The 26,987-nt window shown below is 35.1% G+C and overlaps 1 protein-coding gene across 1 annotated transcript; it reads left to right on the forward strand.

The window, feature by feature from the left end:
- The first annotated feature begins 1,650 nt into the window (after positions 1-1,650).
- On the forward strand, positions 1,651-18,225 carry LOC100375278 (uncharacterized). Its single transcript, XM_006818929.3, has 8 exons — positions 1,651-1,717; positions 6,146-6,259; positions 10,083-10,183; positions 11,780-11,837; positions 12,093-12,701; positions 14,057-14,432; positions 17,374-17,444; positions 17,692-18,225. The coding sequence occupies exons 3-8, from the start codon at positions 10,106-10,108 to the stop codon at positions 17,700-17,702; spliced, it is 1,203 nt and encodes a 400-aa protein (XP_006818992.2). The 5' UTR covers positions 1,651-1,717; positions 6,146-6,259; positions 10,083-10,105; the 3' UTR covers positions 17,703-18,225.
- The last annotated feature ends 8,762 nt before the right edge of the window (positions 18,226-26,987 follow it).

Genomic DNA, 26,987 nt, shown 5'->3' on the forward strand with positions numbered 1-26,987 from the left:
GATATTCTCCTTTAAAACGCCACCTCGTACTCCGTCATTTGATAAACATACGAGTTCTAAGCCACGACAAGAGCCAATATGCTGAATATATTGGTGTATAATTTCCGAATAAGCACTTAACAGGCAAGGAGTCACACTGCGAATTCATGGCCAGCGCCCTCTAAGTACATTGTAAGTATGATACTGGCTGGGAAAAAAATCGCATAGAAAGATGGCACAATGCATTTATCATACCATGAACTACTTCGTGATCTGATGAGGAAATATTGATGGTTACAAACATATTGTGTATGTATTCAATTCAAAGTTCGAAATTGCATTCCCATTAAAATTGTAATATATTTCCTTTACAGAATACAAGATTAAACTCAGTCACATGTAATTCTTGCTCTCTGAATGTATGATACATATGCGGTTAAAAATACGCTATACAATGATGAATAAATTGATAATATTTATTGTGAAATTATTTGAAATTAAAACAGAAAATGTCAATAGTATCAGTCGTCGTGATATTAAAAGTTTTTATATCTGTAGCAATTCACTGTAGATCACTTAATTTTATGCTCCATAAATGTTTGTTAAATTCTATAAATTCACGTTAATACCACGTCAAATGTTAATATAAATGGCTCTGATAAGCGAAGGGTATGATTGATCTATTATTGACCCGTTTTGATAGCAAACGCCGGTGAGAAATGAACCAACGTTTTCACCTCTGATGACGTGAAATTTACAGCATTCATATGAAAATAGCAGATACAGTGTTACATTTACCTACAATGTAATCATGATAGTTACATTCATATTTTAAAGATTTACAATTAGAAGCACAATACAGTTCTAAAATGTAACGAACACGTCTTTACTCAGAATTAATTGCCTTATATTAGTAGTCATTACCCCATGTATTGAGCGTGCACTATGGGAGGGATTGTTACGCATTGTGTTCACATAATGAGCTCTATCACACTCATGGCTACTGAGACACATTTGAGACAGATTTCATTATTCGCACCAGGAGGCATTGCTAAATTTATCCTGATTTACTACTTTTATTCGTCTCAAAATCTTTCTCGAAATATTCCTACATTGTTCACCATAATCGTAATACAACGCCATTTCAAACGAGAACTTCTGTACAAAACTATATATCATTCACCTACCATTGTCAATTTTATAACCTTAAAAAATTAACGTGGCTTCATAAAACTTCTTGAAACAAACTACTTAATCAAAAAATGTAAAGAATCATCACATTGTTTTTAATGAGCTTAAAATTAGTTGACAATAAATTATTAAAGGGGTGGCTGTCGCGCCAAGCATGCGAGGGTCTCATAAGATTGTGACTTTGACTAACGAGTACAAACTGAGAGGTTATCAGGTTTCAGTCTGGTGATTGAAAGGTAACGAAGAGTCACTAGCGGTATTGCCCAGGTCAAACTCGGGCTCGTGATTTAATTAGAAGAACGCACAGGATTGTGGGAAAATCAATGTTTATCAACACAAACGTCGCACATGCGCAGCGCGACGACAACCGACCTTTAAAAGAAAAAGCCTTACATTCAGACACTTCAATGCTGGTGTTTGCGTGCCATCAATCATCCGAGTCGAGTCCAGCCCACGCAACGGTAATGACATATCTTCACACAAATTTAGCAGCACATTGCAGAAGCAGAAGGTGTGGCATACAGCGGCAAAGTGGAAACCTGTAATTGTAAGTATCATGTACTCATGCACGTGTTTTGATTTAATGTGATTATTGTCATTTGTACGAATATATTATATATATATTACACGTGACAGTAAAACAATGGATAACATTAGCAAAATACATTAATAAGATTAGATAATATTGATACTCACTTGTGATATAACAGGGTGTTAGTTACAGCTTCTAAAAATATTTGGTTCAGTTATTTAGGTTAGTATTTTACCATAGTCTTCTGATCAGCCCAATTAAACACTCGTGAACTCTTATAACCTCTTTTTTCAAAAAATAAAATGAATGACTCTGGTGGGTAAAGTTGACTACCGGCGTAATCTTATATGAGGCAAAAGTTTTAATTGGTCAGAGAAGGCAGCGCGGGAAATATACTAGAAGTTCACACAGTTCCAAGTTGGCACTAAGTAAAACTCTTAAAGTAAGTTCAGACAGTTATAATTTCTCAGCTGGTGATTTTTAGAAAATACCTCTACAAATTTTCGACACTTTAAAATTAGCTATTTAAAATATTTTTTGTAAAAAATGTAATTGATGTCATATTTTTTTTATTTTTTTTTTATAGTTTTATATTCAATCTGTTGTATATGATTTGATATTGTAAATCAATAATTATGAGGGTCTCAAATGATCTTAGATTAGTTATTTGAAGTATATATCCCTTATTGCAAAACAAAATAAAACACGTCTTACCAATTTGTCTTTTGATATCCGTGATTAAAAGACGCAATGACAATCTTGAATGTGAGCTGTGTAAATATTGCAATATTTACCTAAGTGATGCATGGTTAATGTCATATAATTGTGCAGGCATACGTCATAAGACTGCAAAGTTGTAAATGCTGTGACATATTAATGACTAATAAATTATGATAAACTATCTATGTTTTTGTGTACGATGGATAACCGATGTCGAACGACGAAGCCTGCGGGGGTTTATAATTTATAATGGCGCCGCGGATGTTAGCAACGTCAGACTACGCGGACAACTATTTGCACGACGGCATTGGTTTCTCATCACCATGAATAGATACCAATGAGATGTAATAAAAGGTTATTACGAGTTAATACCTCAAAGTATGCACGAAGACAGTACAGCTGGAGTATCGACCGACGCGCAGCGGATATCGATGCGCGGCGTACTGTTCGAGTGCATACTTTGAGGTATTCTCGTAATAACCTTATTATTATACATCATTTCCTTCAAAGAATACATCATGGGAATGCCGAAATCCAAAATTTTTAGAACAGAATCAGCGAACTTCTTTGTGTGGAGTCCGGTCAAACCTTACGCTTACGTGCATAGTCATTCCATATTTAGAATTCGCATTTCTAAATATGGTAGGATAATTATATCCCGTAAAATACCGCAAAATTACGACACGCTGTAACTTATGGCGTTACGGTGACAGATTTTAAAATGTTCGGTACACCAATGCAATGCGAGTATCTATTAGATTTTTTACCATAGCTACAGATGGTCATTGCAAACTAATTTGCATCTTTGGCGGAGGTTGTAGTTTGCGTATTCGTTCATCTATCAAAATGGCGACAGCCATTACGGTTGTCGGTGTTTTATATTGCCTTGTAGCCACAATGTTTATAATATTCTCCTAAAGTAAAAATTTTACTCATTCTTGATATTGTGTACTGTACAAGGCTGGGAAATGATAGATTTTAGCACATAATAAACTGCAAAACATAATTCATTGCTACAGCTATGGGCAAGATACATCAACTAAAGTCATTTGACTAGGAGTGGTTCAGTTGTAGACACCTTACAAATCAATCAATCCTAATAAATGCAGTAATTATCATTGATTATTTGTTTCATTTTAATTGAGACAGGTCAGTAAGTCGTCAAGCATAAATGTATGTAGTACATAATGTTACCACTGTATAACTAATAAAACTAAAAAAAATTCTCCAGTATCACATATTCATCCTTACCAAATGACTTCTTTTTATTTGCAAGACACACTTTGAAATTACCCTTTGTTTTTTTCCAATGATTGCAAAGAAATACAATCTTGACTACACATAGGCGATGTGAGCATTCGAAGAGCTAGACTATGATTAAATATAGGCAGATTTGGCCAGCAATTGACAATTGACTGGCCAGCAACCTCCTGTAGACAATTGACTGGCCGGCTTGTACATCGACGAGAACAGTGTTCCATGATTGGTCAGAATACACTAAGAATAAGTCTACTTTTATTCAGCATATGGGAAAGGAGACTAGTTCATTGTTGTTGTTTGAGGAGGCGGTCTTTCTGTGCGGTATTTTCAATCACCGTGACGTGATACAACGTTGACCCTACTTCTTCGGACGACATGCTGTGGAGTAATAACAGGTTAACTAAAGACGAATTTCACAATAGCTGCTGTGCAGATAAAATTCTGATCAAGTTGTATTTATTTCAAAAGAGGATTAGAAAAGTGCTCACAATTCACATTACAAAAAGTGTGAAATACATTCGAACAGCGTGTTACATCCGCACTAGCAACAATAGTAACGGAAATTCTAAACACAGATAAAAAATTGGTTTCAGTTCCACGTGCGTTTTTTTTTTTTTTTTTTTTTTTTTATCGAAAATTGTTTAGTATAATTGTATTTATCAGCGACCGCGTTGCAGCTGGTGAATTTATGAATTTCCTCACTGCGAAGTTTAAAATTACATGACTTTGAAAGTTTTAGTGCGTTGTTGAAAGGGTGCAGTTATTTTAAGCACTAATTTTGTGAAGTAAATGTGGACCTCGCTTCCCAGTGGCCATTGTCAACATATGGTGGAAGTTAGTGAATTACTTGTTGATGGGGAATAATGTTATTCGGGACCCACATGAGGACCCTCTCGGCCCATTCCAAAATCGCGCTCTCATTCGTGAATCTGTTTTCGCAGGCACATGCAACCAAACTAACGTCGCTAAATATAATTTTAATTAGGTAATAATTTAAGTACAATACCAACCGTTACTTTGATCTAAATATTGTATTTATCATCTGATCATCATTTGTCAAATGTCCGCCTTTAAATTGGAGAGAAGGCATACGCTTAGTACGACTTCGATTTCAAATTCAGATGGATGCAATTGGATATCCGGTGGCGTGATGAATAGTGTCAGGTGATGACGCAGATATCAACGGACACAGCTCCTTGAGGCATCGGATACTCAAATCCTGTCTCGCCACTTGAGTGCTTCAAGTCAATGCCAGGTATTTCACGCTACCGTCTCCAAACAAGTTTAAATATTGTATTATTCTAATTTCTACTTATTGTTATTAACGTAAATACATATTACATTATTGGTTTATCACTAAATCGAAATGTGTCGTATATGAGTGTGTAACACTGGATTGATGATGCCGAGCGGGTGATTGCAATTCTCTAACTCCAAAATGAAGACGTTGTACACTGTAACCTCAATATAATGAACACCGTTATAATGAATTTCCTGATATAATGAACACATAGTGTGTCTCCCGCTCACAACAAACCCAATGTAATATGTGCTTCATTATAGTGAACATTTCACTATAACAAACTAATTGTATGTCCCCCAAAGAGTTCGTTATAACGAGGCTACAGTGTATTCGTATATTCCTGGACTAAAACTACAACCACACCAAATCACCTTAAACCCGACTCTAAACCACATTCCTCGACAGTACAGTGGTGTAACTTCGTTTTTTAATGCGCAATAAAAATAATGGTGATCATAACTATGTCCAATTTGAAAGGTAAAATAAATATTTTGTCTAATACGTCCAACATTTATTCTGTTCTCCTATGTGTAACCATAGTAATCATGTCATGTGATCGCGTCACAAATTACAACTGACGATAAACGCAAGCAATTTATTCTATATAGTTCGTTATATTACGAATACCAGTGCCAGTCTAGACGTGTTAACCTCCAGTACTGTATACTCGCTCCCCGGTAAAAGTTGCTCAAAGCAAACATTTGTTTCCATGGCAACCGGATTAATGCGATATCATTTCACTTCAAGTACTTTATTCTCCCTGAAACGTACTTAACTAATTTCAATCGCTTTAGGGGAGTCAGTGAATCTAGCGGGAAATACGATGTGCGCTCAATAGACTGGCATATATCATAGACTGCGCACCTCAAAGCAAACCGGCTTCGAATCGAAGAATTAATTGGAAATAAGTGATCGTCGAGATAACTTCCACAATATGTAATTTTGGTTCAAATAAGATGAAAAACCGTGTTGTTATTTGGATTATCTTTTAATATCGACAGAAACTATATTAGCACGCACCAAAGCAGTGTGTCCATATGGTACTTGTTATATTTGTATAGTCGCATTGTGGGTGGCCAGTAGATTCTGGCTTGTTCATCATTTGAACCATCATTGTTCTCAGTCACTGAACTGATAAGACTGTCATATTAATCCAACAGAGATCATTCAATCTGTCAGAGTTGAGTTACTTCATCAACACCGGGACTTGACTAATCTGTTAGTTATTCTTGTGACAACTAAGAGACCCACTCCTGTGAGGCGTTGCTTATAAGGTTGGTATTTCTACTCGTTATACGTCATTCTAATTACATAAAACTCTAATATCTATTTATTAGTACAAATGATAAATCTGATTAAAGACTCGGGTTCGACGTCACTTACTTTCAATCTTTTTATATATTACATATTTCGTTAGCGTGAATGTTAATTGTATCAATGCCTCAAAGCATAATATTAATGCATTATTTTTATTTTATCACTCAAAATTAACATATTCAAACATATTTTTGGTATCAACCATAAACCGAAGCTCTTCTTCTCATTTGTAATTTTTTGTGACATTTAATAATATGCTGTGAGAAGTAGAAAGCTGTCCGTGTAGTGATTTAACTAATTCATCAGAGGTACAAAAGGCGGCATTTAACCTGTCATAATTATTAATACACGATTATACTTTCAAAGAGTCGTACAAAAAAAATCAAGTTTTACGATGAGTTCTATGTTGACAATGAGGTTCAGCATTCATGGATAAACCATAGATATGCACTGGGTTTTAATTTGCTACAAGCATCCAAGCCAAATAATAGCAATAATTCATCAGTTAGCATTTCAACTTGGAATGGAAGAACATTTTTCACAAAACATGTAGTAATCTCTTCCAATATGAAATAATTCAATTTGTATGTGTCTCAAACAAAGTTTAAGTTTAAATTGAACGCTGCATAGCGGCGTGTAAGCAGTGCAAGGAACATATGATGAGCTTTTAATGACGTCATTTATAAAGAATTAGTAGTTTCGCTTTGTTTTATTGAAGAATTGAGCATTTTGTAACGTCATAATCTCGTCGTTTTCATAAATTACATTTCATCAAATTACGTTACATTTGAATTCACAGTGTTTATTTATTGGTGGTATTGACGGAAAGTCACTAATTCTACGTAACATCGTTGTGTACAGAACATCTGTACACCAAATTACACTAATTCACGGACAGAAGGCGTATGTAAATGTAGACACTGGAAAGACCATTAATAGATCACTAATTGAAATAGATGTGAATGCTCTTATACATTCACAAAACGTCAATAATATTTATTACGTAATGTACATACAATACTACGATATTGTACACATAGTATTTAAGACACAACTCTCAATATTAATTCTATGCTAATATCTCCAATCATTTTATTGAGACATGTAACCAAGTAACGTCTATACACAAGTATCTCAATATATCTACACTCATATTTATTTCTCCTGTTTGTCGTTATCTGCAAGTGACACGTTCATTTACCTCGTGTTTTTTTTTTACTAACTCATTTTTTACTTTTAAATTAAATGATGAAAATAAAATAGGAATACAATAGGTGTTTTATAAGATTAAACAAAGACCACATTCGTATTGTCAATCCAATTTATTTGAAATACTTTTCCGTCCAAGCCAAGATTTGTATTTTATATTGCATAATCAGTCCCCTCATTAATGTTGTTATATGTAACCGGAAAACCTGATACGTCTGTTAAGCCTAATTATTCATTGCGGCTGTAATTAAGATAGTATGATGTAGTTACAAACAGTAATTTACGTCCTGCCATATGGAACAGTTCAGCATATTTCACAAAACATACAAGGTGAATCCCCTAGATTGGCATATTTCAATATGTATTGTAATAATTCAATGAACCGCATGTTGACAGTAAACCAATACGTTCACTAATGAGATTCAGTCATCTGTCATTAATATTTTTCACTATAATTAATGATTCGAGTTCGGTTATGTATTGAAAAGAGCAATGTAGATTTAATGAGACTGCAAATGTTGTAGGGATGTTACAGGAAGATTGTAGGTGACTACATTGGGGAGGATTTCCACTATGGCAAGATACCGACCTATTTGTTAGATCACATTTACCTTATTTCCAATCACATGTCGACAAACATTAAGATTGTGTTTAGCAGCTTGACTGTTAATTTAAATGCTTAGTGTTGAAAAAGTATTTGATATTGTTTGCGCACATAATAATCATGGACACCTCGTGGCTTTCTAGTGCAATCTCCGTTTTGACAGCTTCCCCTTTACGTTTCAATATTGCTGTTAAGTGGACATAATACCTGTATTCGCGCTAACACCTCTATTTCGCGAAATTTTGTATTTTATTTAAACTACAAAAACAAATTATCGCTCAACTGCGCCAGTCTAGCTGAACCTTTTTTCTCACACTTTTTCCCGAAAGGTTTTCATAAAAACCATTTGTTTTCTATTTTTAGGCACATATATCATCCAACAAAAACTGCAAACTGGGAAATTTGATTAAAAAAACTCATTACCGGCAGACATATTTAACAAAACAATAATTCTAGCAAAGTTGCAAATAGCTTACACTTTCAATCGTTGTACACTGACTGTATTTTGAAGGGACTGCAGACAGGAGCTGATGTTTACGGACGTACTTCGGGAGCCCTCGGGAATGTTCGAAACCCGTCTGTCCTAAGGTCATTGTTTAAAATCGCGTCACTGGAACTTAAAGTTGTATAAGTGTTCGCGAAGTCGATGATTGTTCAGCGGAAGTAAATGAAATTGAAAAATTCGTGATTGAAGAGAATATATTTTGTCTCAAACCCGCGACGCCTGGATATTGGCGAAAGATGTACAATACCGTTAACGACAACAAAAAACTCGAAAACAGTTCAAGTTTCCGTCGTCTACTGCATGCGCGGAGTACTCTTGAGAGACATAGTTTTAACACCATTGCAAAGATCGTAAAGTAGACTTCAATTTAAACTAACATACGAGTGGGCCAATTTGGTGCAACCCTGCGAGACAGCAGTTGAAATAACCTATTAAAATTCCTAGAAAAAAACACAGAAAAACAACATAACTTACTCGGTCGATTTTAAAAAATCAAACATGAATAAACTTGTCATAACAATGGCATTCCTTCGAGACGCATCGCGCAAGTAAATTTACTCTCATTCTCGTGAAAGACTGCATATCTACCGAGAAATAAAAGGGCCCGCTCAAGGACAGTGAACGCCAGCGTCGGAAATGATCATGGGATTCAAAGGACAAGATAGGAGGATCAACTCGACTAGAAACAAAGGAAATTTATAGGCTAAAACCAGTTGTAACTCCTTCTGTCTTTTACCTCCATGCTTGGATGGGTGTTGCTCACATGCGTATTACTTACATGTTTGTTACATAGAAGCGTGTTGTTCTTAATTTAAGAAGGCAGATTTATTTTAACTACATATAATTTTGACAAAATTATTGCACTTTTATATATTTATCTTCCAATGCATCTTATTCATTTTCACACCGAACTACCTTTATGTTGATTAAAAATAATATATATTTACGCTTATTTTACTTTTAATTTACCTATAGTTTTATGTGTTTACCACATAACTTTGTAAACCAACACATACAACATATGTGTTTGATGCGCTATAGACTCCATATACCAGCATTTCAATTGATTGTATACGTCATTCTGATTGGACGAGAGCGTTTTTTTATTCGGCAAACTACATTGTCATTAAAACGTTGTTCTTCTGATCAATGGTGCATGTCAGAAAACCTCGGATGCATTCCAATTCTGAAAAGCAATCATATATTGCCTATCTTCAACGGTAAAACGGAACGTAAAGACATACGTGTAGATAGAATTTTATATTACATGAGTCATTCTTAATAACTAGATGTTTCTGACAAATTAATATAGATTATTTCAGTCGTGACCTATTATTTGTTTTTCTAATTAACAGTTGTGCTTTTGCACACTTCATCACATTCTGTAGTTGAAATTAAGTTCGATTTCAAAATGATGTCATCATAATATACCGACTAACAATTCTATGTTATTTAATTACAGATTTCTAGGATTGACAAAAAATTATGTTTGACTTCAAGAGTTTTATAGTTGTGTGTATGTGTTTGGTACTGTGGAGAGGTGCAGCAACAGAGGAATTCGAGGTGAGAGTTATGTCATGGTACACAAGTATAGTTAGAGCAATTATGCCAGGGTGTACGAGAATAATTAGGCCAGGATGCACTGGAACAATTGGGCCAGTGAACACTATAATACTTATACCAAAGTACAATTGAACAATTAGGCCAGATTACACTAGAACACTTATACACGGTACACGGATATACTAGAATAATTAAGCCAGGGTACACTGAAAACAATGTAGCCAGGGTATACTATTGTCATGAATTTGTTTTCGCGTATCTGTTGACCGACTTAATTAGCTGATTATTAGCGAATTGCTGTGTTATGTCTGTCACCATTTAGGCCATGTGAAGTTTTGGACGGAACTCGACTCAGTGATTTAGAACTAATTACGAGATAACCGTAGCTATTCGGACTATTAATTCTGACAGTTGGTATTTGTAGTTATTAATGTAGTGAACGATTAATCAAAAGATATGACGTATTCAGTACTTAGTGTGATTGGCTTTATGATTGAAGGTTACGCCCTAGAGTCTTTTTTCTGCTTTGTGATTGGTTAGAGTTTTGAAAATGAATAAAGAGAGTTTTAGTTGGTCTTGGCGAGTAGCCCAGGACAAGTCCAGCCCTGGAGAGTCCTGGGGCGAGCCTTGAGGCAGTCCAGTCTTGGACAGAGTCTTGGGTCAGCCTTGCGATAGTCTTGGGGACTTTTCCCCAGGGCGCTGTGTCTTATAGAGTGCTCAAAAGATCGACTAAGACGAGAGTTGAAACGTATTTCGTTGTGTGTGTCTTATTTGACTGTAAGGCTTATGTAACTTCCCCGATCCCGTACCTCAAGGGGACGAGATATAGAGACGAGACGAGATTCCCCCTGACAAGTGTGGAGACCCCAGGGCAGAAGAAATTCCCCCTGATACTATAATACTTAGAGCAGAGTACACTAGATGAATTAGGCCAGGGTACACCAGGATAATTAGGCCATGGTACAATAGACTAATTAGGCTAAGGTACACTGGAACAGAATCCTGACTTGATTTAGGTCATATTGAACGAGTAGGTGCGTGTTACATTCCACATGAGAATGTTTTATAGTGATGTTCTTCAGGGCCACTCTAATTTAGCTTGTATACTATTCCACTTAATAGTATTATAGAACACCATGAATTATCATATTATCTGTATGACATGTCATATGAACCATACGTTAAATTGATGATCAGGACTTGGATCTGACTACTCGTAAAGATTATGTCAACATATGACCACAATATACTTAATTTACACTAGATTCCCGTAACGAATTACATATAACATTTTGCTGTTGGTAAAAGTTTACACGACGAGTTCCCAAAGTATATTACCGAAATGTTGTCCTAACACCTGTCACTTCTGTGCACTATAATTTCAACTCTATTTGTGGTCTCATGTCACGTTTATGGATAGCATTGGCAGTATGTGCACCACACATGTGGAGGTAAGAAGGAAATATACATCAATTCTTTCAGATGTTGCGACATATGTACAGATCTCTGTATGCAACAAAAACATTGGTTGACCTATGAACTCACTTTACAGCAACTACTGGTTAATTACAATTATATACTATTTGTATATTTCAGGACGAGTACGTGGTTATTGGTGGCAACAACATGTTGGTAAACAAGCGTTCTGTTTCAGGTAAAGTATTAAACTAAGGAATATCCTAATATGTCACGTGCAACTGTAAATGTCACGTGCTAAATCGAAATCCCTCTTGACAGCCACTAAGCAGTTCGACATGTTGGTTATACTTAATATATTGTGCATCATTTGATTCGTTCTTCAAACAATTAACTATTTAACCGATTCAATCATTCATCTTTCCATTTATTCATCCATCCATCCAAACATTCATTTATTCGTCTGTACATCCAATTATATATTCATTTCCAGAATCAGAACAAAAGGAAATTGTCAATTTGGAAGATAAGCAGCTTGATTTTGCAGAGAATCCGTCATCTGCAGTTGAAATATCGAGTGTAATATCCGAAGATTTGTATAGTATCGCCGTGTGTCTTTGGTTTAGAATTGATCAACCACAATTTGGCCCAATATGGACGTACAAACGACCCGAAGACGAGTTCATTCAATTCGGTCTCATATCTTTGACCTCTGGTCCGCCAAAACCACTCAATTTCAATTCCCTTCTGTCATATGATCAACCAAGTTCGATGGACGCTTATGACCAGCAATGGCACCACATGTGTGTTAACTGGGACTACACTGCAGGCCTATTACAGATCTACATAGACGGTAATAAATTGGAAGACAAGACGTTTGGTGGTCAAAATGGTCCTATATCTCCTGGCGGAACAATTCGTCTGGGTGGAACAGATTTGACGTTTCAACTATCTGGTTTCAATATTTATAAAGAGTTTGTAAATGAACGTACTGTGGCTACCTTGATGACGTGTTATGGTATTGGTGATGGTGACGTATTCTCGTGGGTTACCGATGTCGCAGTGTTCCCTGATCTAGTTAAACCTGTTGAGCTATTCTTAGGTGAGTGTGAACCACTTGTGAATCTCACTGTTAATGAAAATATTATGCAAATTAGTCATCATTTCTTGAACTTGTGTTTTCAGTTTGACGGGAAGGTTCGAATTTAAATAGCTAATAGTTTTTTTCTGTGAAACTTTCACACTATGTCGATGTCTTGTGTCTAGGATTGTTCTCTTCATGTACTCACATAAGTGTGTTAGACAAATGGACACAGATAACCTAGATTTTGAAAAAAACGCATTGAAAGTTCTATTTTTAAAAATGAGAGAAATGAGGCTCATTTATTATCCACCGACTCAAAAATAATGGTAAATATTAGAAACGTTACAGTTCAATTTAAAAGAGAATTAATTAGCCGTTTAAAAAACGTTGGAACGATGCAGAGCCATATTTTTATTAAGAATACAATATACGACATAGTGAGTTTTTTACCAGGCACAATTGCTTCTTTTACAAATCACAACAAATGCATTTGAGGATAATAAATTATTTAATTTAAGTCTTGCAACTTTATTTAGTGCAACATTCAGACTACAGGTGTAAATTGGTAAGTAATTGGTAAGTAATTGGTAAGTAATTGGTAAGTAATTGGTAAGTAATTGGCTTCATATTTTTGTCCTGGAGCTAATACAAATGTATTTAAATAAGAAATATTTTAGGAGATACGTAATTTACGGCAATACTGATGTTGGTATTTTGATATTGACGATAAAATGAAATCAATTTACTCAAGCCAAATTAGATGAGTAAAATAAAGCTTTGTAAACAGTTTTTCATTATTCGATATTTTTAATGATTTATGATTGTCAAAATTAGCCCACCAAAATTAGCCCACCAACTTTAAAATACACAACGATGAATTATAAATATATTGGTAAAACAATTGACGATGAATTTCACTTGTGTCTAAATCAAATTAAAATTTGAATTCACTCAAATAATAAAAGAAATATTAAGCTTACAAAATAATAATTTTGAAAAGAACGTCGAATGTAGAACGTTATTTCGTGTAATTGAAAATAGTATTACTTTGCAATAGATAGCGCGAGGCACCTGTGGCGATGGGCAACTCGTTGTCGGAAAAACAGACATGACGGTTTTGTAGGTGTCGTTGCCTGATGTAATTGGCGACTCAATTACATCATACACACGAGACAGCTCGTGAAAAAAATGCGTCGCCTCTTATCGATTTATGTAACACGGCTCTTAGAGCAGATTTAATCAATGCGGGGAAGGGCAATTTGTGTATTAAACGAGGACCAATTGTAGGAAAGTGAATCACACGATTAAGACTAAAACATCACAGTTTTTCTTGATCGGTACAATTATGTATCTTGTAATATATTATTTGACAGAAAACGAAATTGGAGCGGTATGCAGTGAATGTATGAAGTATGAGATATTCCCAACTGCTGTCGACTACGACACAGCGCGGGAAATGTGTGGGAACAGAGGAGTTCAGTTCAACAAAACATCCACACTGGCCGTGCTTGATACTATATCTGCATATCGAACAGTTAGACGCGCAATACTTGCTGATGAAGAATTGGGTAGAGGTGTCAAAACGGGGTATTGGATTGGATTGGCAGTACACAACAACAGCTTTGTTTGGGAGGATGGTACTTTGCTGGATGCTGACCTTTGTCGGAAACAATGGGCGTCAGGTCAACCTAATAATAAAACAAAACTAAAGAATGGTGTGGTATATTCGCAAGATTGTGTACAGTTATGGTGAGTATTAAACTATACCCACATCACGTGACTGATTGAATATTCTTGAATGTAGCTAAATGTGATGATGTCTCAAAAGCAGTTAGCTAAATGTGATGACGTCTCAAAAGTAGTTAGCTAAATGTGATGATGTCTCAAAAGCAGTTAGCTAAATGTGATGACGTCTCAAAAGTAGTTAGCTAAATGTGGTGACGTCTCAAAAGTAGTTAGCTAGATGTGGCGACGTCTCAAAAGTAGTTAGCTAGATGTGGCGACGTTCAAACATTAGTTAGGTAAATGTGACGACGTCTCAATAATAGTTAGTAATTTGATGACATGCCGATTAAAACTGGTGTCTTGACATTTAGTATGTCTTTTGAAACATGGTTGCGCTTATTCAAACAGTGGTATATTCAATTGCTTAGAGCTATCTGTATCGTGTTAAGCCATATTCCACACAGTGCGCTTTCAGTGAGAACTCATTATGGCACGGTGTTTGTTTGTCAGTGAACGACATCCTCAATCTTTTTTTTTAATATTACCGAGTTCGTTTGATCTTGACAAAAACAAACTATTAACAACCGAGAAGTAGAGTAAGCTTTGTTGGAGGAAAGTAACTTGACAAAAACAAACTATTAACAACCGAGAAGTAGAGTGAGCTTTGTTGGAGGAAAGTAACTTGACAAAAACAAACTATTAACAACCGAGAAGTAGAGTAAGCTTTGTTGGAGGAAAGTAACTTGACAAAAACAAACTATTAACAACCGAGAAGTAGAGTGAGCTTTGTTGGAGGAAAGTAACTTGACAAAAACAAACTATTAACAACCGAGAAGTAGAGTGAGCTTTGTTGGAGGAAAGTAACTTGACAAAAACAAACTATTAACAACCGAGAAGTAGAGTGAGCTTTGTTGGAGGAAAGTAACTTGACAAAAACAAACTATTAACAACCGAGAAGTAGAGTAAGCTTTGTTGGAGGAAAGTAACTTGACAAAAACAAACTATTAACAACCGAGAAGTAGAGTGAGCTTTGTTGGAGGAAAGTAACTTGACAAAAACAAACTATTAACAACCGAGAAGTAGAGTAAGCTTTGTTGGAGGAAAGTAACTTGACAAAAACAAACTATTAACAACCGAGAAGTAGAGTGAGCTTTGTTGGAGGAAAGTAACTTGACAAAAACAAACTATTAACAACCGAGAAGTAGAGTAAGCTTTGTTGGAGGAAAGTAACTTGACAAAAACAAACTATTAACAACCGAGAAGTAGAGTGAGCTTTGTTGGAGGAAAGTAACTTGACAAAAACAAACTATTAACAACCGAGAAGTAGAGTAAGCTTTGTTGGAGGAAAGTAACTTGACAAAAACAAACTATTAACAACCGAGAAGTAGAGTGAGCTTTGTTGGAGGAAAGTAACTTGACAAAAACAAACTATTAACAACCGAGAAGTAGAGTGAGCTTTGTTGGAGGAAAGTAACTTGACAAAAACAAACTATTAACAACCGAGAAGTAGAGTGAGCTTTGTTGGAGGAAAGTAACTTGACAAAAACAAACTATTAACAACCGAGAAGTAGAGTAAGCTTTGTTGGAGGAAAGTAACTTGACAAAAACAAACTATTAACAACCGAGAAGTAGAGTAAGCTTTGTTGAAGTAAAGTAACTTGACAAAAACAAACTATTAACAACCGAGAAGTAGAGTAAGCTTTGTTGAAGGAAAGTAACTTGACAAAAACAAACTATTAACAACCGAGAAGTAGAGTAAGCTTTGTTGGAGGAAAGTAACTTGACAAAAACAAACTATTAACAACCGAGAAGTAGAGTAAGCTTTGTTGGAGGAAAGTAACTTGACAAAAACAAACTATTAACAACCGAGAAGTAGAGTAAGCTTTGTTGGAGGAAAGTAACTTGACAAAAACAAACTATTAACAACCGAGAAGTAGAGTGAGCTTTGTTGGAGGAAAGTAACTTGACAAAAACAAACTATTAACAACCGAGAAGTAGAGTAAGCTTTGTTGGAGGAAAGTAACTTGACAAAAACAAACTATTAACAACCGAGAAGTAGAGTGAGCTTTGTTGAAGGAAAGTAACTTGACAAAAACAAACTATTAACAACCGAGAAGTAGAGTAAGCTTTGTTGGAGGAAAGTAACTTGACAAAAACAAACTATTAACAACCGAGAAGTAGAGTGAGCTTTGTTGAAGGAAAGTAACTTGACAAAAACAAACTATTAACAACCGAGAAGTAGAGTAAGCTTTGTTGGAGGAAAGTAACTTGACAAAAACAAACTATTAACAACCGAGAAGTAGAGTAAGCTTTGTTGGAGGAAAGTAACCTGACAAAAACAAACTATTAACAACCGAGAAGTAGAGTAAGCTTTGTTGAAGGAAAGTAACTTGACAAAAACAAACTATTAACAACAACAAAAAGAGGAGAGTAAGCTTTGTCGAGTACATCAATATATTTAATTTTCTTACCGAACGTTCAACAAAATTATTAAATGCAGTCTTCAATGAAGTCATGTACAAGTTTGCAAATAAACTCCCTCGAGTAAAATGTCATCATTCCCATAAATATACAAGAATATAAGCGTTGTTTTCATTAGCTGTAATCATGTCGAATTTATTTTTAAAAAGCTGAAATCCTAATTAAAGATGACAAATTAAAAAGGCCTCATATCACTATCCAGTGTATGTATGCTTTTCGTAATAAGTTGAATGCACACAGTTTTGACCGAGCTCTACTCACAACTTTCACTGCCAGCCGTAACATAGTTGGATGCCTAACTACAATGAAAATGTGTTTGAACACTAGATTATATAATGGAAATTGCGTTCGGACGACAACATACATGACGTAAGCCTACGTCGCAATTGTGCTGCTAGTCTACCTCGTGACGATGTCATAGTTGTCAATTGCGCGTTATACAACCATGTTTTCTATACATCTATCTTGTCACTTGGTGTTACAGGAAAAAAAAGTCGTACAAGTTGGATGACACTTGGTGTTACCAAACGAAAGGATTCATCTGCCAGTATCCAAGTATGTATCTCACTAATATCATGTATTACCGTTACATTTTAAATAACTTTAATTTACCACTCGTGGTAGAACTAAAAGCCATATTACACTAATTTTGGTTTCCGTATTATACACTTACATTGGCATATCGTAGTATAAGTACACTCCACGTTGTTATATATTTGGCGTCTCGAATTATACCACGTGCATAATGCTACGGATAAATATCGATAAATTTATCTTACGTTTTTACACTGTTTACTTTCAGTTAATTGTTGAGAAGGTATGGACTTTCAAACTTCCAAGGATCCACACAACGACAGTTACAAAACCAGTTTAGATTGTTTCGATATTGTGCCCGGATTGTTTTTAAATAACAACCAGTATTGTACCCTAGTGATTCCCATTTCACAGAAACACTGATATTTACTTCGCAGCTGTAATTAGCGTTGATATGTGTAATAAGTTTTGTTTCAATTTTAATTGTCACTATTTCTTTTATTAGATCTAGATTTACGAATATTAGATCGTAGGTAATGTCTACACCGTGATGGTTTAATCATGCATGGAATACACACAAATACTTGACTGTATTTATACACCATGTTGTAGGCTTATTTGAAAGCTTATACACGTATGTCCCCAAAATGGGTATATAAAATCACTTTCTAGTGATAAATCAACAGAAATCGCTATTTCAGCCTGAGTCAAACCATGCCATCATGTAAAACAAATGTCACACAAAGAAATCTATTCATAGTCTCCATAAAGGTATATATTTTCTCAAAAATATTATGAAATGAGAATGTCCAGTCTCATAACTATAATTGCCGTATTGGAGGGGATGGAGTTTTGGGGGTACTAGTGGCACACAGATTGCCCGAGTAGTATGCTTTCCCATTCTTGTACAGTAATCTGTATACCTTCAAATGTATTCTATTTTGTATAGGCCAGAAATAATAATGTTTATTGTTAGAGAATAATAAAGAAATGTGTAATTGCATGAACATAGTTGTCTGATCTTGAACTCAATATATGTTATATAGTAAGCTTGGGCTGAAACCAGACACTTCAGTGGGGGCGCTAACTAACTCTGTTTATTACACAATGGGACACACGGATAACATGGCAGAGATACAAGAAAGTGAACTGAGCATGCGTAGAATAGCGTAAAACGAACACACACAAGATGGCGTACACACAATTGATGAGATAAATGCTGATCACACAGAATGGCGCAGTGGTGATGGTAATAGTCTCACGGTACAAAATGTCGTTCTCCATGACAAACGCTTTTGATGTACTTTATCCGAAGAATTTGAGCTTTTATCCAATGCGTTTGAATAAACACCCTTTTAACTGAGATAAATAGTCCAACACAAAGTTCATACACTTAACATAGCGTAGAGGGCAGTATTAAACTATATAGTCTTAAATATACAGTGACTTGTGACCATCCATAACCCATCGTTGAGTGTATACCACTTTACTAAAATAAAGAAAAATAAATATATCACGACGACAAACCCATTATGTCCATTCCAGTGATTTTTTTTTTTCTATAAATTTCACAATTCAAACTGAAAAGAGATATCTTTATTGGAAGATGAAAACACATTGAAGCATTTTTAAATGACGTCACTGGACTAGTTGATTGGCTTAAGGTAGCGGGCCTATTATTTGCATACTTGGGTTCATCTTCTAATTGTGACTAAATGACTACAAATAGACCCAGGAAAGTATATATTTTTAGAATCGCCAGACTTCAAGATTTTCACAAGTGTATTTTGCATGCCCGTATCTGCATTCTACGACGCGTTACTCAATCAAAGGTGAAAAATGACTTTTTCTGTAAAAAAAATAATTACGCATTTATGCTGACGATAAGAAGTATTTTTTTCACTTTTCCTAGTTGTTCAATAGTCTGGTAAATTGAATGTGTCTGGTCAGTTTTATTCAAGCAACGCATTTTAAAAAATAGTGTGCTGAATTTCAATTACTGTTTTAGTCGCATTGCCCCCAACTCAAACCACAACTCGTTGGTAAATAATCGATGAAATAGTTTGTCTGGACACATTCAAGTTCCTCTCACTGTCACCTTAAAGCTGTGAAAATTTGGTGTTAATCCGACGACAATAAGTATACGTTATTTTTTGTTAAAGACCTTGTATTTTGAAAAACATAAACTCCTAGAAAACGTCCATGAAGTAACAGCAAAGATTTTCAAGCTTGTTTATCGCCACAATCAATTTGTTGTCCCATCAAGGTATGTTTTAACATGTGTAGGGACACCCAAATGTGTAAGGCTATTGGAAACCAAAAAAAATAAAGGAATGGGATAGTTATAATTGGATAAATTCGGCATATGAAAACACCAAAATAAAAGATTTTTTTCAGTGGCTGTGTGACCTTGTGTCTGACACATTCATATGCAAATGACTAATCTGTGAAACAAACAGGGGCAGAGACAAACCACTCAAATGTTTGGAAACACTCATTGTGTGTCAGATAGCTACTGATAACAAATCCTAACATTGCTTTGTCTTGAGTTTATCTTTGAAACTTATAGGCACACAGATTAAATCTGTGTTGTTGATTCTGGAAAACACTACTGAGGCTGCCTTGCTTCCCTTCAGAAAATCTACATTTTAACCAACTTACATGACATTCTATGTTATGTTGACTTTATCACGTGAAAGTTTATAGTGCATTTCATCAATTAATAAATAAATGTGAAAATCGTAATTTTCAACAAAAATAATAGTCTCGCTACCTTAATCTGCTATTGATAGTGATAGTGATGACAACTACCTGATCTATAAAACTAACACAGGACGTGCAAAGACAACAGATTCAATACCTGTCTCTATTCATAGAAACGGAATACCACAACGGAACTTATACAAAATACAAGGGTTGAGGGCGCGACAATTCATTCCGATCTCCCGTTATTTGATACATGAGCGTGGGCGCGTAATGTTGAATTTTCAACCGAATCTCTTTTCTTCTCACACTTATATAACAGTGACGGTGAGAGAACATCTTACTGTTTTTTTTTTCACTATCTAATTTTACGTTGTCCATAAGAAATATTTTCTTTGTTAAACGGAGACGGTTCCATTGTAATTGGACGATTCCATAACCATAGCAACCTTATATCATTCCTACATTGACACTCATAGTCTCCACATAAATATATGGTCGTTTTAATTATATCAAATAAATAAAATATGGAAAATGGAAAAAATAGAGTCTATACCCTCATCAGAGTAAATGGTATGCAAATGCCATAGTACATCATGGGTTTAGATGTTTATTACTATTATTATTATCCATGTCTGCTAATGCCATGTGAGCGGCGGCTATTTCTTCGTACTGTCCCTGGGATATTCCCATAGTTTATATGCGTATGCACCACTGTTTTGACTCCCGTGGCCACAATCAAGCCAAAATTGTTGACCCAAAATTATAACATTGTCGGGCATTTTAGTAAATTAAGTTAATTTTTTTTTGTCGCAAAAACGTCAATTTTTGAGTCAAAAGGTCAAGGTCGCTTTTTGGTTTCAACAAGCCGTGGAGCACTTCCACACACATCCAGGTGAGTATCTGACATTTGATCAGATAGAAAGTCAATCTGCAGGACAGAAGTGTTGATTAGTGGGTGAGGTACAGGTAGTGGTGTTACATTGCTATAAATATTGGGTTACTGTATTGCCGTACCCACAATGTATCGTTACTATCCATTGTCCAATTAGCGAGCACACACATTCCTGTGCATCAAGTAGTCTTGTATCATAGTAAACTAAAAATGCTAGAAAATGCTCCCGTGTGAAGTACATTTAATATTATTCGATGTTTACTGAACAACTAACATACAACCTGAGGCGTTTCTGTTCTTAGATTGATTCCAAACTGTTTTACTTGTAGTCTATAATATGCAAATTAGCTAAGTAACGTGTGAAGTTAAATCCATAGTGTCAGACATTCAACGAATGACAGTCCAATTTTTAACAGGTTTTACTTCTGTCGTTACCCTAATTAGTATTCAAATTGAATATGCACGGTTTTGTACCACATTCAATCAGATCTAGAGTTCATCACAAAGTATCTGTACATCCCGTTCCTTCTGCACACGGAGAAAATATCCTATTCATCATTTCGACTTAAGACACATGTATAATTATACATGTTTGGTAAAGTGTTTATGTACCGAACACTTTTGTACGCAGTCTGCGGTACGCATCTATAATAGCATCTTCGCCAGCCAAGGGCCATTTATTCGACCGAAGCCTCAACATTAACCCTTGGCAGATTTCCCTGCAATTTACTGTATGTTGCACGCCCTCAAACGATTATAAGATTCACATGGGCTCATTTGATTTAACTTCATGAAAAGCAATTTACCAGCTGCCTCAAAATAACACCAACAAATGTTTATATAATAATATTTTCACAGTATTAATATTTATTTATTTCCTTTTTTATTATTATTATTCCTTATGTATTTTATTGTTCCTTATATCCTTATTGTATTCTAATCTAATCTAGATCCCAGAGGGGATACGATATCAATAAAGGTTGTTATACTACCCAATCATAACTCACGAAAGAAACGGCATATTAGTTGGTAAAATCGTCACAGTGGCGCAAGCTCGGTTGAATATAGAAATCAACGTGTTGCTAGCTTTTTCTCTATGAACGAGCTTACTGACCATCAAAAGATAAAAGATAGTGCTGTTTCTAAGGGAAATGATGTGCTAGTTGCAAGATGAACGGATCGGATAAGTCGACATGTTATCTGTTTCGACAGTTTTTGTCAGTTTACTAAAACACAGTTTGCACAAATATTTAAACATTCCATAGTCTTCATTCACTTGTCCACAACAATTTCCAACGTTGGAATAAAAACATTTGGAAACGTGTCAACGAACATAGACCTTCTGTTCTTGACTCCCGGTGAATCAGCGCAGGGCCAACGCACCGCATTGTTTGAATCTGTGACGACCCCCGGATTTTCAAATTTATGATACAGCAACACTGATTGGTGGCGCCAGCACCTTGACGCGCCCAATCAAATGACTCAATTAGCTGCAGTGAAATACAGCTTTTCCTAACACGATCACGCACGGGTTCGTGGGTCGGTTATGAATGGCCGGCTTCAGCGAAACTGTGCGATTCGGACGATGCTATAATAGCCACAATGTTTATATCGACTATATACAGCATTTTTATAAGAAAAATAGAAGCAAAAAATTCCATAAACGTCGTCATTGTAGTAGAAAAACACTGTACACGTAGCGATAAATTCATCGATTTTAGTATTTTCAGTAACAACAAACTTTATATATTCCTGTAATTGCACGATGGTGTTGACAGTGTTCAGGTTATTCGACTTTATTTGATGTGACACACTCAATAAATTTATTTCCTACATAGCTATTATTATATTTGCGGGTCTTGAATGTTGAATGCCATCTTGTACGGTGATTACCACACACCTGTGCGAATTTGCATAAATCCTAGATATAAGGTTATTAAAAAAAACGGAATTTACGTCCGAGTGCATCGTACAGCGAAGGTATTGTCCGAGACGCGAAACAATATCGTAGCGTACGAGGCATGGACACCTAACTTCCGGTATGTTGTGTATAACATTATTATATACGCATTTTGTGGACTAAAACGATAAACAAATCAAAGCAGAGTGGTTTGTTAAGGTTGCGTCTGTATAGTGTTGGGTTTGTGCTAGCCTGACGTCGGCTGAACGGCGTCACACGCCACAAACAAAAAATCGTCGGAGAAGTGAAAAACTACATCGTTCTATCCGGCGTGTGTTGGGTTTGGAGCACCGCGGAGGGCACAACTCACGCGACCTTGTCAGGCTAGGTGCCTAATAAAATCATTTGCATAACGTCAATGTATGATGGCTATGATTATTGACACTCAGAACTTTATCGTGTTTTAGAAGATTTCACATATCAGCTAGAAAGTTAATACAATGAACCATATTAACATTGAGATCAACGATAACACCAAACTATCATACTCCCAAACCACAATATGTCAATGGAGAATAAACTGACATCACAAATTGTCATGCCTTGTAGTCAAGTACTCTGTGTGCATGCCCCAGACTCTGCAAAGCGTATTTGAACTTGTTCACAATGTAAATGTCAGTGCCTCTATCATCATCGATTTTTTTCAACATTTACAGTCAAAACGTAAATAATTCAGTAGCGCTATTATCATCATCTGTTGAGTTAAATAACGTAGTGTTGCCATCGTATAACAACAATTTACTTTACTTGACTTACAGGTGATAGCAAATTTACATAAACTAAAAATAATTCAATGACACTAATGTATCATTGTTTAAATTCTGTCTATTGTGAAATCAACTAATCGAAGCTCCATATTTTTATTTAAATGATATAGCTTTGTGATTTTTTTAAAGACTTGTTCTCCAGAATGATTTGTTGATATAGCTGTAGGGTTCGTAATGTCACAGATATATACGATGTACTTGCGATTCTCTTCTATTCAAAAGTTTAAACATGTCTGTATTCAATGTTCATTGAAGACAATTCATATAATACATATGGCTTTCTGTAAGGCAGTTTTGAGCCACAAATACATGGCACGTACAATCAGTTTTAATTAGAAAAATAACGTTTCATACTTTCGCCAAAAATGTACGCTGACATTTGTCAAATGTTTTTGTCTGATTGTTTGTTTGGCTGAGCACACACTACTGTCACTCCAGGTGAAAACAATACATACAATAAAACAATAGCGATTTAATCGAGTTTGGGCTATCACAAACTAAATTATTATTTATTGCACTGTGAAGACTGGCACCGAAATTGTATGCTGATTTATTAATTTCCAGATGGGTTAATAAAATTTTATATCTGTGACACATATCATAAATCTGTTGTTGTGTCTCTATAAATCACATCGTGACGTATGCTTGCGTCATTGCTCGTGGTATCTGAGTCCTAACATATTAAGAAATGCGATTTCAAATATAACGCGAAAGTTCTAAGACAGCGGACACATGTTTTATTACAAGGAAGTACAATTCGTTGTCACCACATGGTCCATAGACTTTACATACCAAGCGACTGTTCATAAATGTGTATGATAATAGGGTATGATGCACGAAGACAGTACAGCGAGAATTAATATATAACCCACGCGTGTTTACTAATCAAACACGTGTACTTACAGCCATTGAAATATAACTATTGCACGGTATTTGTAAAGGGGTGAGTGCAGTAATTTGAAAGCTATTTTGAACATGTTATTATCACACAGAACAAACCTTCAGCAATGGAATGAAGATTACTTGTAGCTGTGTGATGTGCAGCGATGTTTTGGATATAATAGAGTAATGTTAGAAGTAATTTTCATTTTGGAATTCATGTCATGTATCTGTTTGGCGAGTGGGTATTTTGCAGTATATTTACGGTTAAATTATACATTGAGATTGGGTTTACTGATTCGAGGAAATATAATCATTGACATTTCCTGGAAAATCACTAAGCAAATGCGAGAAAAACAGACGTAATTGGACTGGCAAGTTAAGACTAATTGGAAGTATTAGAAATGACTGACCCTGGGTGATAAAGTACCACATACTGGGTTGCGAGAATGTTTAACGTAGTAAATCATTTCACTGATAACATTTTAGTATGTGCAGATTTACCACTCAATGGTTAAATGAGCCAGCTCAGGCGTGATTAAGTTTTTTTTATCGCAAAGCTACACGTAAGCATGTCAACAAGTAACCACGTAACATCTTTAATGTCAACATGTAACCACGTAACATCTTTAATGTCAACATGTAACCACGTAACATATTTAATGTCAACATGTAACCACGTAATATCTTTAATGTCAACATGTAACCACGTAACATCTTTAATGTCAACATGTAACCACGTGACATCTTTAATGTCAACATGTAACCACGTGACATCTTTAATGTCAACATGTAACCACGTGACATCTTTAATGTCAACATGTAACCACGTGACATCTGTACTGTCAACATGTAACCACGTGACATCTTTAATGTCACCATGTAACCACGTAACATCTTTAATGTCAACATGTAACCACGTAACATCTTTAATGTCAACATGTAACCACGTAACATCTTTAATGTCAACATGTAACCACATAACATCTTTAATGTCAACATGCAACCACGTAACATCTTTAATGTCAACATGTAACCACGTAACATCTTTAATGTCAACATGTAACCACGTAACATCTTTAATGTCAACATGTAACCACGTAACATCTTTAATGTCAACTTGTAACCATATTTGTATATTGTCACCGTGTAACATCTTTAATGTCAACATGTAACCACATAACATCTTTAATGTCAACATGTAACCACGTAACATCTTTAATGTCAACATGTAACCACGTAACATATTTAATGTCAACATGTAACCATATTTGTATATTGTCACCGCGTAACATCTTTAATGTCAACATTTAACCATATTTGTGTATTGTCACCGCGTAACATCTTTAGTATCAACATGTAACCATATTTGTATATTGTCACCACGTAACATCTTTAATGTCAACATTTAACCATATTTGTATATTGTCACCGCGTAACATCTTTAATGTCAACATTTAACCATATTTGTATATTGTCACCACGTAACATCTTTAATGTCAACATTTAACCATATTTGTATATTGTGTCACCACGTAACATCTTTAATGTCAACATGTAACCAGATTTGTATATTGTTACCACGTAATATCTTTAATGTCAACATGTAACTATATTTGTATATTGTCACCACGTAACATCTTTGATGTCAACATGTAGCTATATTTGTATATTGTAACCACGTAACATCTTTAATGTCAACATGTAACTATATTTGTATATTGTCACCACGTAACATCTTTAATGTCAACATGTAACCATGTTTGTATATTGTAACCACGTAACATCTTTAATGTCAACATGTAACTATATTTGTATATTGTAACCACGTAACATCTTTAATGTCAACATGTAACTATATTTGTATATTGTCACCACGTAACATCTTTAACGTCAACATGTAACCATATTTGTATATTGTAACCACGTAACATCTTTAATGTCAACATGTAACTATATTTGTATATTGTCACCACGTAACATCTTTAATGTCAACATGTAACTATATTTGTATATTGTCACCACGTAACATCTTTAATGTCAACATGTAACTATATTTGTATATTGTCACTACGTAACATCTTTAATGTCAACATGTAACTATATTTGTATATTGTCACCACGTAACATCTTTAATGTCAACATGTAACTATATTTGTATATTGTAACCACGTAACATCTTTAATGTCAACATGTAACTATATTTGTATATTGTCACCACGTAACATCTTTAATGTCAACATGTAACTATATTGGTATATTGTCACCACGTAACATCTTTAATGTCAACATGTGACTATATTTGTATATTGTCACCACGTAACATCTTTAATGTCAACATGTAACTATATTTGTATATT

The sequence above is a fragment of the Saccoglossus kowalevskii genome, chromosome 22 (assembly GCF_978046115.1).
Source record: "Saccoglossus kowalevskii chromosome 22, keSacKowa6.1, whole genome shotgun sequence".
NCBI lineage: Eukaryota > Metazoa > Hemichordata > Enteropneusta > Harrimaniidae > Saccoglossus > Saccoglossus kowalevskii.

Excerpts from the sequence above, each read along its gene's own strand:
- LOC100375278 (XM_006818929.3), top strand. The coding sequence starts at position 10,106 with ATGTTTGACTTCAAGAGTTTTATAGTTGTGTGTATGTGTTTGGTACTG. Across the intron at positions 11,838-12,092 it reads AAACAAGCGTTCTGTTTCAG|AATCAGAACAAAAGGAAATT; the intron begins GTAAAGTATTAA and ends ATTCATTTCCAG. Across the intron at positions 14,433-17,373 it reads CAAGATTGTGTACAGTTATG|GAAAAAAAAGTCGTACAAGT; the intron begins GTGAGTATTAAA and ends TTGGTGTTACAG.